Source organism: Lathamus discolor, chromosome 14 (genome assembly GCF_037157495.1).
Source record: "Lathamus discolor isolate bLatDis1 chromosome 14, bLatDis1.hap1, whole genome shotgun sequence".
Classification (NCBI taxonomy): Eukaryota; Metazoa; Chordata; class Aves; order Psittaciformes; family Psittacidae; genus Lathamus; species Lathamus discolor.
This window is the reverse complement of record NC_088897.1, coordinates 2,278,154-2,291,606: the sequence shown is the minus strand read 5'-3', so window position 1 is coordinate 2,291,606 and position 13,453 is coordinate 2,278,154. Positions and strand designations below refer to the sequence as shown.

Here is a 13,453-nt window from a genome sequence, read left to right as displayed (position 1 = left end):
TTAAGCCACTAGGCTCTTTCACGCAGACTACTAACTGCTCATTAAATGGTGATGACTTCTGATTGAGTTTGAACTGGTTGAAGCTGACACCAGTAACCTGAGGTAGAAAGGAAAATGTTTCATATCTCATTATTAATTATGATACACATTGCAATTAATTCCTAGCAAGTATAAATTTGGTTTTAGCTTGCCACAAATGAAACGCCTTCAGGCACAAATTATGATCGTCAGAAATCGCCTCCGTGATAATCATCTGATGCCTTTGTTGTCTTTATTTGTATGCAATCAACAGAATCTCACTTGTGTTCAACACTTCCTTGTGCAGAGGCAGAAGAAAAGTGGCTCACCAGAGCTGGAGTACTGTAAGAGGTTAACGTATTCAACATCATCAAGCACAGCTTTTCATTCACTTTCAAATGGAGCTGCGTGGGTGGCTGCACAATGTGGGAAACGCTTTTCATTGAAGAATCTGAATATTTTGTAAGGAAGTGAATAGTTGCAAATAATCTTTTCTGTAACACTGATACAAAGAACAAATGAGCTATTCTCAGGAAACACTGAAGCGTTATTGTCTTCCGTCATTGAACAGAGCTATACAGAAAAAAATATTCCAAACTTGACAGATTCATATCCTAATCTTTTGCTCCTTCATCAGGAGACTGGGTAGTTTGTATGGCCAGTATCAGCTGAAGCAGAAGGAGTTAAAGGAATACGTTTGCTTCAGCACTGCATGAAAATAAACATTTTGGGGAATACAGCTCAATTTCTTAAATTATAACTGTCAGATAGAACTGCAGTAGTCAACATGTGGCCATGGACTGGAAAAGTCCTCCAAAACACACAGCAGCTCGTGTGTGCTGTGGTAGAGCTGCTGCAAGGCACCCTCCTGGCCAAGGCTGTAATGGTTCTTCCTCACTGTGTGTCCAAGACAGCGTTGTGGGTTTATATCAAAACATTGTATACCTGTTGTTTGAAGAGATAGTTTTATTTTAGGAGGTAAAGAAAAGCAACATAGAAGATGCTGTATTAGAATGGTTGAATGAAACAGGAAATGTGTTGAGTTTATTTTAATAGTCCCTCATTTTCCTGCCATCACCTGCTGGAGATGTGGGTGAGATCTGTGTGAAAAACAACACTAAAATAATTCAATGTAATTACTAGAGGAATTCCTGTGCCACCTCCTTGTTACAGTTTTGGGCCACAAGGCAGAGCATAGACAAACCAAGAACTTTCTGTAGAGAGAGAAAGACAGAAGCAGGTTCTTGCCTGCATAGAGCAAGAGGCTCCTGTTGGTCAGTGCATTTGGAGCTACCAAAAGCTGTGTCTTGGCCCTATGGTGTGAACTGCAGCTCTGTGAAATGTGGCTGCTCAGGACAGAGCATCCCGATCAAATCCCAGATTCCCTTTGGAAGAGTGACAGGAATCATACAACGTGAAAATCAAATTGGCTTTCATTATTTTTCCAAGATGAAGGAGTTTTTCCTAACTTACCTATTAAACACATTACTGTCTGCAGGGTTTCAAGGACAGGGCCAGGCTTCAGGAGTCCCCAAGCTGTGATCCACAGCCCTGGTTTCTTGTATTTTCATTGTGGTATTTAGCAGGGGTACAGCCCCATGTGCATGTCTATTCCCATATAAATAAAACTTGCACTTAAGTACAAAGGATCTCTGAGGCAAGCCTGAGTAGGTCAGCATTAGCCTTAACTAAACGTGATTAACTTTATCCATCTCCTGGTGTATTTCTTTGCAATCCACTCCGGTGCTTGATTTAATTTTCCTTTTATGTAAACTTAAAGATTTAGCTTCATTAGAATGATTGCAGGGATTCACTGCATATGGCCTGCTGCTTTCTTTATCCCTCCCGGGTTTTCCTACCAAACACTTCAATCTGGTGAAGGGGGGGGGGGGGGGGGAATTTCAGAAGTCGCTGACAATGGGGCATGAAAGAGCTATCATGAAGAAGTTGCTCTGAGAGGAAATCTAGTAGGAATCCTGCTTGGAAAAGTGACCAGCAGGTTAGATCACATAAGGGGAGGAGAGAGGCTGGCCCCAGGACTCTGACCTTGATGCAGGGGCTGCTGCTGAGTCACTCAGGTCAGCAGATGCTCTACTGGGATCCAGACTAGGTGAGGTTTGTGCCTCTTTCCCTGAGCAAAATGTATTTTGGGTGATCCGTAGATTTTTTCTTGTTTTGGTTTGGTTGTTTTTTTTTTTTTTTATAATTAAAAATTAGCTGTAAATTTGGACGATTTTCTAAAAACCTGTACGTGCACTGGTACAAAATTACCCTGTTTGCATGTCCACAGAAGCGTATCTTGTGCTACGTGAACCTTCATTTGATTTTACCTCTTATAGCACGTTCAGAAACCAGCTGCAATTGTTTTCAAGTCTGAGAAGGTTAATACCATGTAGGCCATTTCAACCACCATTTTAAACTCATTTTCTTATTAAAAAAAAAACGACTTCTGGCTTTTTCCACAATATTAGATCTATCATATCAGAGTACTTTACTGGATATTTTATTGACCGTCTGCTTGCCCTATGCTAACCTGCCTGACATCCAAAGTTTCTCTCTCTCTGGAGATGTGATGTCAGTTCTCATTAAGCAGCCGAGCGTGAATTTTTCCTTCATATTTCCTGTGAACAAACTCCATCCCAGCAGGCAGACGCTGGGCCCTGGTGCATCATGGGGACATCCAGATCTCAGGCAGGCGTCAGCGATGGGTGCGTTTAAGGTGGTCTAGGCACGGGTGTACTCTGCAGCACAAGTATTTTCCCTTTGGGGCTTGCATCAGCATTTTGTCTTGATTTTGCTTTACACAAATGTAAAGGTATTAAAGAGGAAAATTTCTTCCCTGACTCCTCATAGAAGGAAAGCTTGAAGGAAAAGCTAAGAGGAAAGTGCGTCATCTATTTAAATTAGGCAATCTATCCAAGAACAGGGATTTGATTTACCAAGCAGTTGCAGTTACAAGTACATTTTGTCTCCGTTCATTTTCCAGACTTTGATATCTGTTATTAATATTTCATTTTACTGTCTGTGTAGCTTCCTTTTTTAAAATTTAAAGTCTATATTTTCTTTATTTCTAGAAGAAAAACCCCAGAAAATTGTGTTCTGCCACATATTATATGGCCATATAAACACTTTGCTTGCAGAACCTACTCTTCTTGGCTGTTGGTTTTGAGCTCTGCACTAGGCCTGACTCCCTCTTAATATTATGCCCATGGTTTTGCTGTGCTATGTGACATTTACTAATTAATTTTAATATGAAGTAGGTATAAATCTTTCATCCTTCTGTAGCTGACATGGTTGAAATAGGGGATAGTTCCATTATGTGCGCTCCTTTGTATGCAGTGATTGTTTGGCAGACTAATTATGGTGTCTCTTAGCAAGCATCCAGGGAAGGGGAAAAGATCATTTTATTCAAATCCATGAAATACTTTGGGCCACCTTTCATGATGTGTTACTTTTAAATGCTGCATCAAATGCAGACCTTCAGAATAATTAGTAATTGTATGTTCCTTCATGAAATCAGAATTTACACCAAGAGCCTGCCGTAAGGCAGCTCTTGAGCAATATCTTTACCTGAGTTGTGCCATAGTTAAAAAGCTCTTGGAAATAAAACCAATTTGGAAGGATGGACTATAGCTTTGTGTTTTGAAGCGTGTGTTTGTTGTTGTGGAGTTGAAGAGCTGAGCAGAGTTGGTTCAAATGATATTGCTGTGACTCCACTGTACGACAGATCTGCATTCACAGCGATGTGTCTCTTACTCAAAATGCAGTAAGAAAGGGAGGAAATTGAATTTACTTACCGTGGTTATGGGGGTCTGCAGGGAAGTGGATCTGTGGGGTGCAGTCCTTGGGCTTTGGGTTTTTAATGTCTTTCTTTTTTTCAAACTTGGTGTCAGATGTTGGAAGTTAATTTATTTTCCTATTAGTTTTTGCTAATGACACTAAAACCTTTTTTAAAAGCTTTCCTAATTAATGATCTTCTTGCTCACAAACAAAAGCTATATTGTCTTTGAGAAGTGCCTGAATATTTTAAGGCAAGGGGCTGTTGGTAGGTTTTATTGCCTCGTGAATGTAGGGTCAGCAAACCCATTATTTGCCAGGGTTAATTTGTGCTGGGTTATTGACTGACTGGGTTGTTTGGGATATCTGACTCTTGTAAAAGTTACACTCGTCTCAAATTGTAATTTTAGTCTTTGTGCTCTAGTTGCACAGTGCCACAATATTTAGCTAATAAAATAAGAGAAACAGTTGTACAGAGGCAGGTATTTAACTTCAGGCTTGTGACACTAGGGGAGATACGGCAGTCATTACTCTTGATATTCCTTCTTTCTAACACTGAATGTTTTAACTTGCCTTTTGATAAGGAGGGGGAAAAGACAGCTTTCTACAGTCATAAGGACATGTAAAAATGTAGAAGGTACTTTGGGTTTGCAGAAGTGCCTGATTAGGCTTTTCAGATGGCTCTGGCCGAGTTCAGTGCTTCTCTACCAAGGTGAAGTTAGGCCACTTGTGATGAGCTCAGCAGCACTGAAATAATGTGGCTAACACCAACTCCCAGTAGGAAGGCTGAAGAGCATAGTTTTGTGTATAACTCTTTGAACATCATGGGGCAAACAGACCCCTTGGACTCTCCAAACTGGAAGCACAGCAGATAGTAAAACTAGCAGCTGGTTTTAAAAATTTCATAGGACGCCATCCCTTCTGTGCTTACAATTCACGGATAAATTGCAGTCCTGTAGAATCATTGCTGCTTCTGTTTTTCCAAGTGTCCACTTGCATCACAAATCTGAGCCACATGGCTTTGCGGGGTAGAATGCTGGCTGCTCTAAAACATAGTCCTTTGCTATAAACCAGCCTTCAAATACACAGCAGCAAGCCAAGAAGTCTCTTGCTGTGTCATGCCTTCCAAACTTCAGTCGATAAGCAGGTCCTCAGCAGAATCCAAATTTGCACCAGTCAGTCATGACCTGTACTGTGGGGCTTGGAAAATACCCAGTTCTGCAGGGTGTACTGGGAAATGAGATGTTTCTGCGTAGGAGGTTTAAAGGGGTGGCGAGCATGATCATGTTGTCCCAGTATTTTCCTGGTCACAATTTTTTACTATGCTCGAATATATTACTGCTTAGGGTGAAAGTAATGCATTTCTAGAGACAACCTTTGCCTTGTTCTGGGCTGATAGAAACAATTAAAAGTTATTCTGGAGTGTGATGGATCTTCTGCAAATCCAGGGTACAAAAGTTTGTCTGTAGACAGCACAGTCACTTCATATTGAAAGAGAGGCAGATATTCTGAATCCAGGGCTGCTGAGCAGATGACAGTCTAATTCTTTGCTTCACTTCCAGTGAGCTCTGTCCTTCAGTCCTCTGAGGTGGATGTTACTGCATAAGAAGGGAGAAGCATCTGATAGTGGCTTAAGACATTGGGTCTAGAGTTTCACTGACTGCCATAGCGGTTCGGAGGACAATATCTAAGAAACTGAAGCATCCGTGATTATTTAGCTGAGATGCACATGGTCTCTGTCATGATTGCTTTATGAATAATTATCCCATCTTTCCAAAATTATTTTTACTATTTTTTTGTGGGTGTATAGCCTTTTAAACTGGAAATCCAAAAGCTGGCTCTGTTCATTTTCTCATGAAATTGTAGCCAGCGCAGTAAATTCATAGTTAAGCGCTTACTCATGGGCTACTGTATTATAAATAACTCTTCACCTTGGCCCTGTTTCTCCAGCTATTATTCACTGTGAGTAGTACTTACTCATGAGCACAGAGTAGCAGAGAAGTAAATGATTCTGCTGTCATTACTCACAGTTTTAGTGCCCTGGCACCTCAGGAGTCAGTTTTCAAAGGAGGCACTGCTCTCCTGGAGGAGAAGTAGCAAATTTTCTTGCCTGGTAGGAGCATATCTGCAAAGACTACCCCAAGGAACGTCTCCCGAGTCAGTGCTCTCACAAATCAAGGCAGAGAAAAGTGGGGGGAAACTACAGGTGTACAGTTGGGGTATTTGGGAGTGGATATGCCTGAAAGTGTTGTATTGGTTTATCCTTCTGTCAGAAGCACAAAGCTGGCAAGCAGATTATGATCACTGATGGGAGAGCCATCACATCATCCCTCCTGCTTTCTCCTTCCTATTACACTGCTTTGCTTTCAAAGTGTAAATTAACTTAAAGGTTCGAAGCTTTTGGGAAAGATTCCAGAGTGGAGGTCATCTTTTCTGGGTGGTTTACTGGCTGTCCTGTGTTTGCCCACATCTCCAGTGTTTGCCAGCTGAGGGAGTTTATGAAATTTTGATGTAGGAATTAGGTTGTTGCTCGTCTTGTACCTTCTTGCTCATATTATTGACAGTACCGCTGAACTGCTTGAGGCAGATAGTATCTCAGTGATCACTGTGCCATTTCGGCTCTCCATTGCTGACAACATCAGAAGTGTTTTAACAGGGTTTTAATGGGCAGCCTCTGCAGCTCCTTGGAGGGTTGCAAATAGCTGCTGTGAAAAACCTTTTCTGCCGCTCTGAGCTGACATGCCCTCCTTTCCTCATCCAGCTGCTGCCTGTTCAGATGGCTGCAGCACTGCCGACAAGTCCTTCTGATTTGGGCCGGGCACTGTGGGGACCATGCAAGTTCCTGCATCTTTTGGGTAAGCTGTGAAGAGTAACAACATGGTTGTGAAACCACTGGGAAAAACAGCATGAGGAGATGAGAACCCAAACTGTGTTCAGAAATCCCCTCTTCTGTGTTAGCTCTTTCAAAGGGTAATCATACAAGTTACACTCACGTCCAATGCAATGTTCTGGTCCTCACAACATTTCCAATGATATCCCAGAGCAATAGTCAACAATTTTGAAGAAAGCAACCTTTATTTTTTAGCAGAAAACGAACAAAAAGGGATTTAAAAAAATCACTATTTCTCAAGACAAAGCTTTGATTTGATAGCAGCAGTTTCTAGCTGACTGGTTGCCTTGCTCTGCTTGTTACCAGAAATGAGGCTCTGCTCTGAGCACAGCTTTCTTTGGACTATGTAAGAGCTTTCTCCTCCCTGTTTTGCTTAATATAGCTATAATGTGCCCTTTATCACACTTTAACTTGAGTAATCCCGGTTTAGAAACAGTGCATAATACCCATGGGAAAAAGCACTAGAAATGTACATTATAGAAAACATACAGATGAAGCTCAAAAGATCCACTGACATGTAAATTTAATTAAAAAATTAGGGGTTTTCAGTGAGGGCTTGGGTCTTCAATTTCCCGGTTTCCAGGAGTTCTTCACAAAAAGTGTTTCTTTTTTGCATTCTTGGTGAAAAGCCCACAGAGGGATGTTAGCATCCCCCGGAAAAGTAGCTATTCTGTGTCACAGAAACAAAAAAATACCCAAATATGTAGACTTAAATAAGGAAGAAAAGTACTCGCTTTCCTGTTTGATTTTGATCCTCTTTAACAAAAGTTAAACTTTCCAGTAACCAGCATTGCATGAAAAAGCATGTCCTAACTGCATGAATAAGCTTCCTTTTCATTGCATGTGCACCTTTAAGGTAGTTCTGTAGAAGGCATGTGAGATTGGATATAATAGCTAAACTGGTGAGTGGGCAAGCAGAGGAAGAGCCAACAGCCAGGGGAAGAGGCAGGCTATAAATAGGGCTCATTACATAAAGCATCGCTGTTCAAAGAGGATTCTGCCTTAAATAAGAGAATCCCAAAGTTTTCCTGAAAATCTTATGAATTGCTCCATCTACTGCATGTTTAAAGGAAGAAATCTTCAGCAAGGACCCCCCACCTTCCCTGGCAGGGTTTCCTGGCCAGGAGTGTGCCATGCAGAGCAGCCTGGCGCGGTGAGGGTTACTGCAGGCAAACATACAAACTTGCTAAATCCAGGGATTCTCCTCTGCCCTCGGTCCAGAATCCTGAGTCAAAAGTAAAACTTGAATTTCTTGGCTACAAAAAAATGTAAAGATCTTTGAAACTTGGCAGGATTAAATGCTTTTCTGCACTCTATTCTTCTATCTGCTCTTCTTTCAGCAAACCCAATCACAAGCTGAACTACTTAAATATCAGTGTATTATAAGAGCAACTTCTGCCTAATACCCATTATTTCAGTTTTTAATGCAGTAAAGGCAGTGGCTTTTGTGGTGCTTTATTAAGACCAAAGCAACTGTTCAAAGGACCAAATCCTAAGCTTAAGGGAGAGAGAAAAACCCCTTGTTCATGGAATTTCAGCCCCTCGGTAAATGGAGGAGCTGTTCCGAGCAGAGCTCTGACTTTCACACTTCTTTCTGCCTTCAAGCTTGTGGGTTCTGCTGTGAGTTGCAGCACTGAAAACCACTGTGGTTTTTGTTTCTCTAACTTCATTAATAAAAACAGTTCATCGGTAGCTGATGCCTTTCAGGGTGGTTTTTCCCTGAGTCAGCTTACTGGGGAAGAGGTTCATTATAAATTGTAATTAGAAAAAGAATAACAATAGGCAAAAAAAAAGAAGCTTCTGATGTGGCAGACTTCTCTTAACGTAATGTCTCAGCCTAATTTATTTGCAGAAACGTGCAGGCAAAATGCTGTAATCTAGTTTATATACATTGTTCAACGCATGAAATGGCAAAAAAAAGGAGTTTCAAGTGCTCTATGAGCAAGAGCAGAACTTGCTTGGGGATTATCTGTTTTAAACTCCTGAAGTTACTATCAAAACAGGAATTTCTAAGATGTACTAACCTCGTCTTTGGAATTACGGACTTAGCAGTATTTGTTTGACAGCACACTTGAAGTGGGAGAGCTTTATAATCAGCTCTATATTCATGTGAGGTTTCCTATGCTGTATGCGTTATGTATCTGTACAGCTTGTACCACCCCTCGGTTAGACCCATACGCATCTGCTTGTTAATGACCTGCAGCAGTTGTCTTCTAGGGCTTGGTGTACCTGGTGTGTTGCCAGCTTCAGAGCCATTAACAAGAGCTGAATGTGCTTATTCCTCTGCCCTTCACCTTCCCTTCCCACCTCCCGTCTTGTGTGAGCTGTGACAAGTGACTTGTCATGCAGCCATGGTGCTCTTCCAGATGATGGTGATGCTGTGTGGTGTTCCTCTCTGTTGGGTTTGATCTTGGTTGAGGGAGGAGAAGGGAGCACGTGCTGGTTTGGGCTTATTATTATGCATATTGTTTGTCACCTTTGTTGGTTCAGTTGATGCTTTGAAGTTAGTCTTGCATTAGTGTTGTGCCTCAGGCAAAATTGTTTACTGCTTCAGTGTTCGTGTTATTTCGCTTGCTTTTATGTTCACTTCTATTTCATAGCTTTGCTCTGCCAATTTGGATATAATTGTATGAAACTTGGCTTTAGGTTTTATCCTGTAACTTTTTCTTACAGGATCCATCCTTTACCATGCAGAAAGAGTTGTGTGAATAAAAGGCACTGGGCTAGCCTTATTATTACCGAGCTTCCCATTAACAGAAAGGGAATATTTTTAATCTGGTTTCTGAAGATGTAGGCAAGGTCAAAACCAATTACAAATCAGAGCCACGCTCATTCAAAAGGGTGAATCTGATGTAATTCTTCATCTGGGTGTGTTATGTGATTTCAGTGAGTCTGTAATGATCTGCCTAACCAAGCAGGTTTGCAGTGTAGCAAGATCCATACAGGGAGATTTAAAGGATGACTGCCTCACACTCCTACCCAGCTTTGCCCTTCTTCTCCGAGGTTGAAAGGCGGTGGGGGGGCCAGGGCAGAGGCCACCAGCACAGCTGGCAGTGCTGTCTGAGGCTGAGCAGAAGATTTCAGCTTCCTATTGCTCTGTCAGAATGAGCGGGATTCAGGTGTCAAACAAACACATTTTTATCCTGCGTGTCTGGATTCAGGCAAGGTACTGCATAGCCAGTAACGGGCACTTCCTTGCTTCGGGGTTGAAAAGTTCCCCGAAACTAGAGCCTGTGTGTAACTCTCTAGGTTAATTCACCTAAAATAGTTTTCAAAACCTCCTTATGTGGCATGTGCTGCTTCAGCACACGAAGCAAATGTAAGCTGCAAGGTGGTAATGGGAAAAACAACAGAAGAGGAAATCTCCCTGTGCTACACTGCGAGGGCTTGTGTGTTACCTGTGAGATGCATGTGCTGCCCTGGAGCATCTCCTGTATCTGCCCAGCAGCACGGGGAGGCTGTAGGGTATGGAGCTGTCCTGGGCACAGCACCCATCATCTGTAGTGCAGGGTGTCCAGGTGAAGGCCACGTTGTGATAGAAGACAGCTAAGATGCTGGTTCATGCTTTGTATTATCCATTTTTATTTATGGCCTTATTTTGAAGTGTTTAAAATATATAAACTGTGGTGTATTTGAATCTTAAAGTCACTCCACTACTAACATGCCTTTGAGAGTTTTCATTACAGTGTGCTTAGGTAGGAACAAATTGGCCTTGTAGAAAAGTGTAGGGAAGTTGACATGTAGGATGCCAGGTGGACTCGAGCTTCTTCAGCTGGGTTTTGCAGCAGGAGGCAGCAGGGCTGGAGTATGGCTGCATCCTGCCCCTACCCCTCCATGGAGGTGGCACTTCCCTTACCAGTTATTTTGCCTTCAACTAGAGCTGGCCCTGGGGCAGTCAGGTATAGAATATTGATGCTTGATTAACGATGCCTCTGGCTTTGACAGAGGGGAGAGTGTGCCGGCTCCTGGCTCTGGCCATCTCTGAGCAGGCTCCTGGGGAAGCCTCTGCCATTGCTGCCTGACCTTCAGTGACTAGAGATAGGGTGACTCATCCTGCAAGTGTTCATAATCACATGCTGCAGAGGTTTTTAGGCAAATTTTGTTTAAGCAACTGTCAGATGAAAACTATCAAAGCTCAGCTTTGTTCCTATAAGTCTCGGAATATTCGTCATAGGTTAACAGGGATGAAAGCAGTCATGTGTAGCAAAGCCACACTGCTGGGCTCTTGTGCTCAGGAATTCAGAAGGAAATGAGTATCATCTCTCTTTCATTTACTTTCATTACTGTATCTTCCTTTATTTCCATGTGCTGAGGTCTGGCAGGCTTTGAACTAGCCAGGTCATTTCTAAAATGCAGTATTTACCCTATGCCACTTATTACGAGTCTGCATCCTCAGTGACAGAATTGATTCAGTTGGTGCTGCTGCACTTTTAATGTTACCTTTTATGTTCATGTTTGTTCCAACAGAGTGGCCACTAGCACAGACGACTTGAACTTGTATCACCCGCAAACTGACAACGCTGGAGCCACCAGTTTGTCATTATCCCTACTAGTGTATCTGATTTAATTTTGTGACAGTGGATTAATTCTTAAAATTGCAGTGCTTTTTGCTCGTTAATGGTCAGTAAATGATTCCGGGAGGGGGTGGGGGAATGGAATTCATCAGTTTTGTAGTCATTTTAATTCTTCTAGTTTTAAGTTGTTCTATAAATATGTCTTTATGGATGTAGTTTTACTAGCTTAAAAAACATCTAATTGAAAACAGTTGCTTAAATCTCTTTGGATCAAGAAGGCAGTAATAAGCAAAGAGAGTATCTTATCCCTGCAATCCAGAAACGCTTAGTGACTGGTATACTCGGTGCATGTGTAATCAGCTTCTTGTTTCATCTAAAAACCTTAGCTCTCTTGGTGTGATTTAGTACCTCACCAGCAGCATATTTTTTCTTGTCTCTAAGATTATCAACTAGTGAAACAAAATATAAACCAAAATGGCACAACATACAGAAACGGCTTTAAAAATATTGAATTAATTTTTACTATCTTGGCATGTGTATAATGTGTTCTCTGGAGTATCACCGGGCTGCCAAAAAAAAACATTAGATTTGCCTTCTTGTAAGTTAACATTTTGTTGCACATTATGTGATGTTATTCTTAAGACTTCATGCTTGTATCAGGCAGGACTGATCTCTGCTGTTTTGTAAGGTACCCAGCAGATGAACCCGTAGCTCTTAGGTGAGGTCAGCCTGTGCATTTTACCTATTGATGCTGCTTGTGATTCCGAAACCGATGAGCTCCAAGGGATAAACACTTAGATATGCATACCTTTGCTTTCTGAAATAGCTATATTCTGCGGATTGGGTTTGGTGAGGGGTTTGTTGCTGTGATTTGGGTTTGGTTCATTGTCTACTGTTTGTTTAATGTCGGAAATTCAGGTCCTTTCTAGCTTATGAGATGTAATGACTGTAGACGTCATGCATGATAGTGAAACACTTCAGTTACTTGGAACACTCTGGGTTATGTTGGTAATCCATTGAAACAAAAAGTTACTGATGATCACTCTGGTTGATGGCCCTTTTTAAAAGGCCAGCATCCCTCTGGCTTCAAATGCATACCTGCATCCCTCTGGCTTCTAATCTGGTACAGTTTTCCAGAGTGCTCCTTAGAAAGTGCTCTACCAAACCTCGGATGTCTATAAATGATACGTGGCTCATTGCCAAGCTGGGAGGCAAGGAAAAGAATGCCAGTCTGTGCTGGTGGAGAGGGAATGCAAAACCACAAATCCTTCTTCATGCAAGTGGGAAGTAACACAGGTTAACTTACATGGTCATCAGTGATCACTGCTTTGAAGACTTGGGTTCAGATGACCAGGACTGTTCCCATGCTCAGTTATAACATCTCATTAGGAGTCATAAGTAACGGAGGTGATAATTTCATAAATCGCAAGTACACACCTAAATGTGCCCCAGCTTGCATGGATCTTATTTCTTACTGCCTAAACAGGCAAACTGTATCATGGACCTTCACGGAAGAATACACCCCTCTGCAAGTTTTGTCATTTTCCTTTTTATTCATTTTATTTCTAAATGTCAATGAATTTCATGCAACTTTATTTATCTTAAGTACTAAGAAGTTGCGGTAGGATCACATCTTGCAGGTTGGGCAGGCTGCCTTCCCACAGTCCGAAGGAGCACACACTTGTGCAGCTAGAGCATCTTATCCTTTGCTCAGGACTTAAAACACAGTGAGAGTTCAACCCCTGGAATTCCTTTTCAGAGTCTTTTTGATAAGCAAGTAGCACTTCACACAAGCCCATTGTTAAAAATCACTTGCTGTTTGGTGCAGAAGAAATGCGTAAGTGTATTCTGTCTGTCTAAAAGCCATCCATTACAAAAAATAATCAAACATCCTTTTTTTTCTTGTACATTTGTGTCATTCTGTGAATCAGAAGCATTTTATGTACTAAGGGCAATGTGCTTTGCTTTTGGAATTCCTGAGTTTCACTAAAACCCTGGGGCATAGTTGGTTCAGGAGACCTGAGGTGACCTGTAAATAGGAGCTGCTGTGTCTCTTTGCTGCTTAGTAAGATCATTTTAAAGAGAAATTGAAATGCAGTGTCCAGATACAATAGCACATTTTAATCCAGAGAGAAAAGCAGTGTTTTTATATTAGCTGATCTCTGGAAAGCACATTCGGACATTAATTATTTCTCACAGCTCTCCTCTGAGGGAAAGATGGGCAGTGTCCTCGCTTGTAAGTGACAAATCTGAG

The 13,453-nt window shown here is 41.7% G+C and overlaps 1 protein-coding gene across 10 annotated transcripts in view; it reads left to right on the top strand.

Annotated features, from left to right (window-relative positions):
- The window catches only part of BCAS3 (BCAS3 microtubule associated cell migration factor), a 364,136-nt gene that overhangs the window by 241,251 nt on the left and 109,432 nt on the right, over nt 1-13,453 (top strand). The window contains exon 24 of one of the 10 annotated variants that reach the window (XM_065694918.1): nt 11,153-11,239. The exons of the other annotated variants lie outside the window; for them this stretch is intronic. Within the exon in view, the coding sequence (XP_065550990.1) occupies nt 11,153-11,178 (26 nt within the window). The 3' untranslated portion in view covers nt 11,179-11,239. Of the gene's footprint in view, nt 1-11,152; nt 11,240-13,453 lie in introns of those variants that run through there. 10 annotated transcript variants of the gene reach the window in all.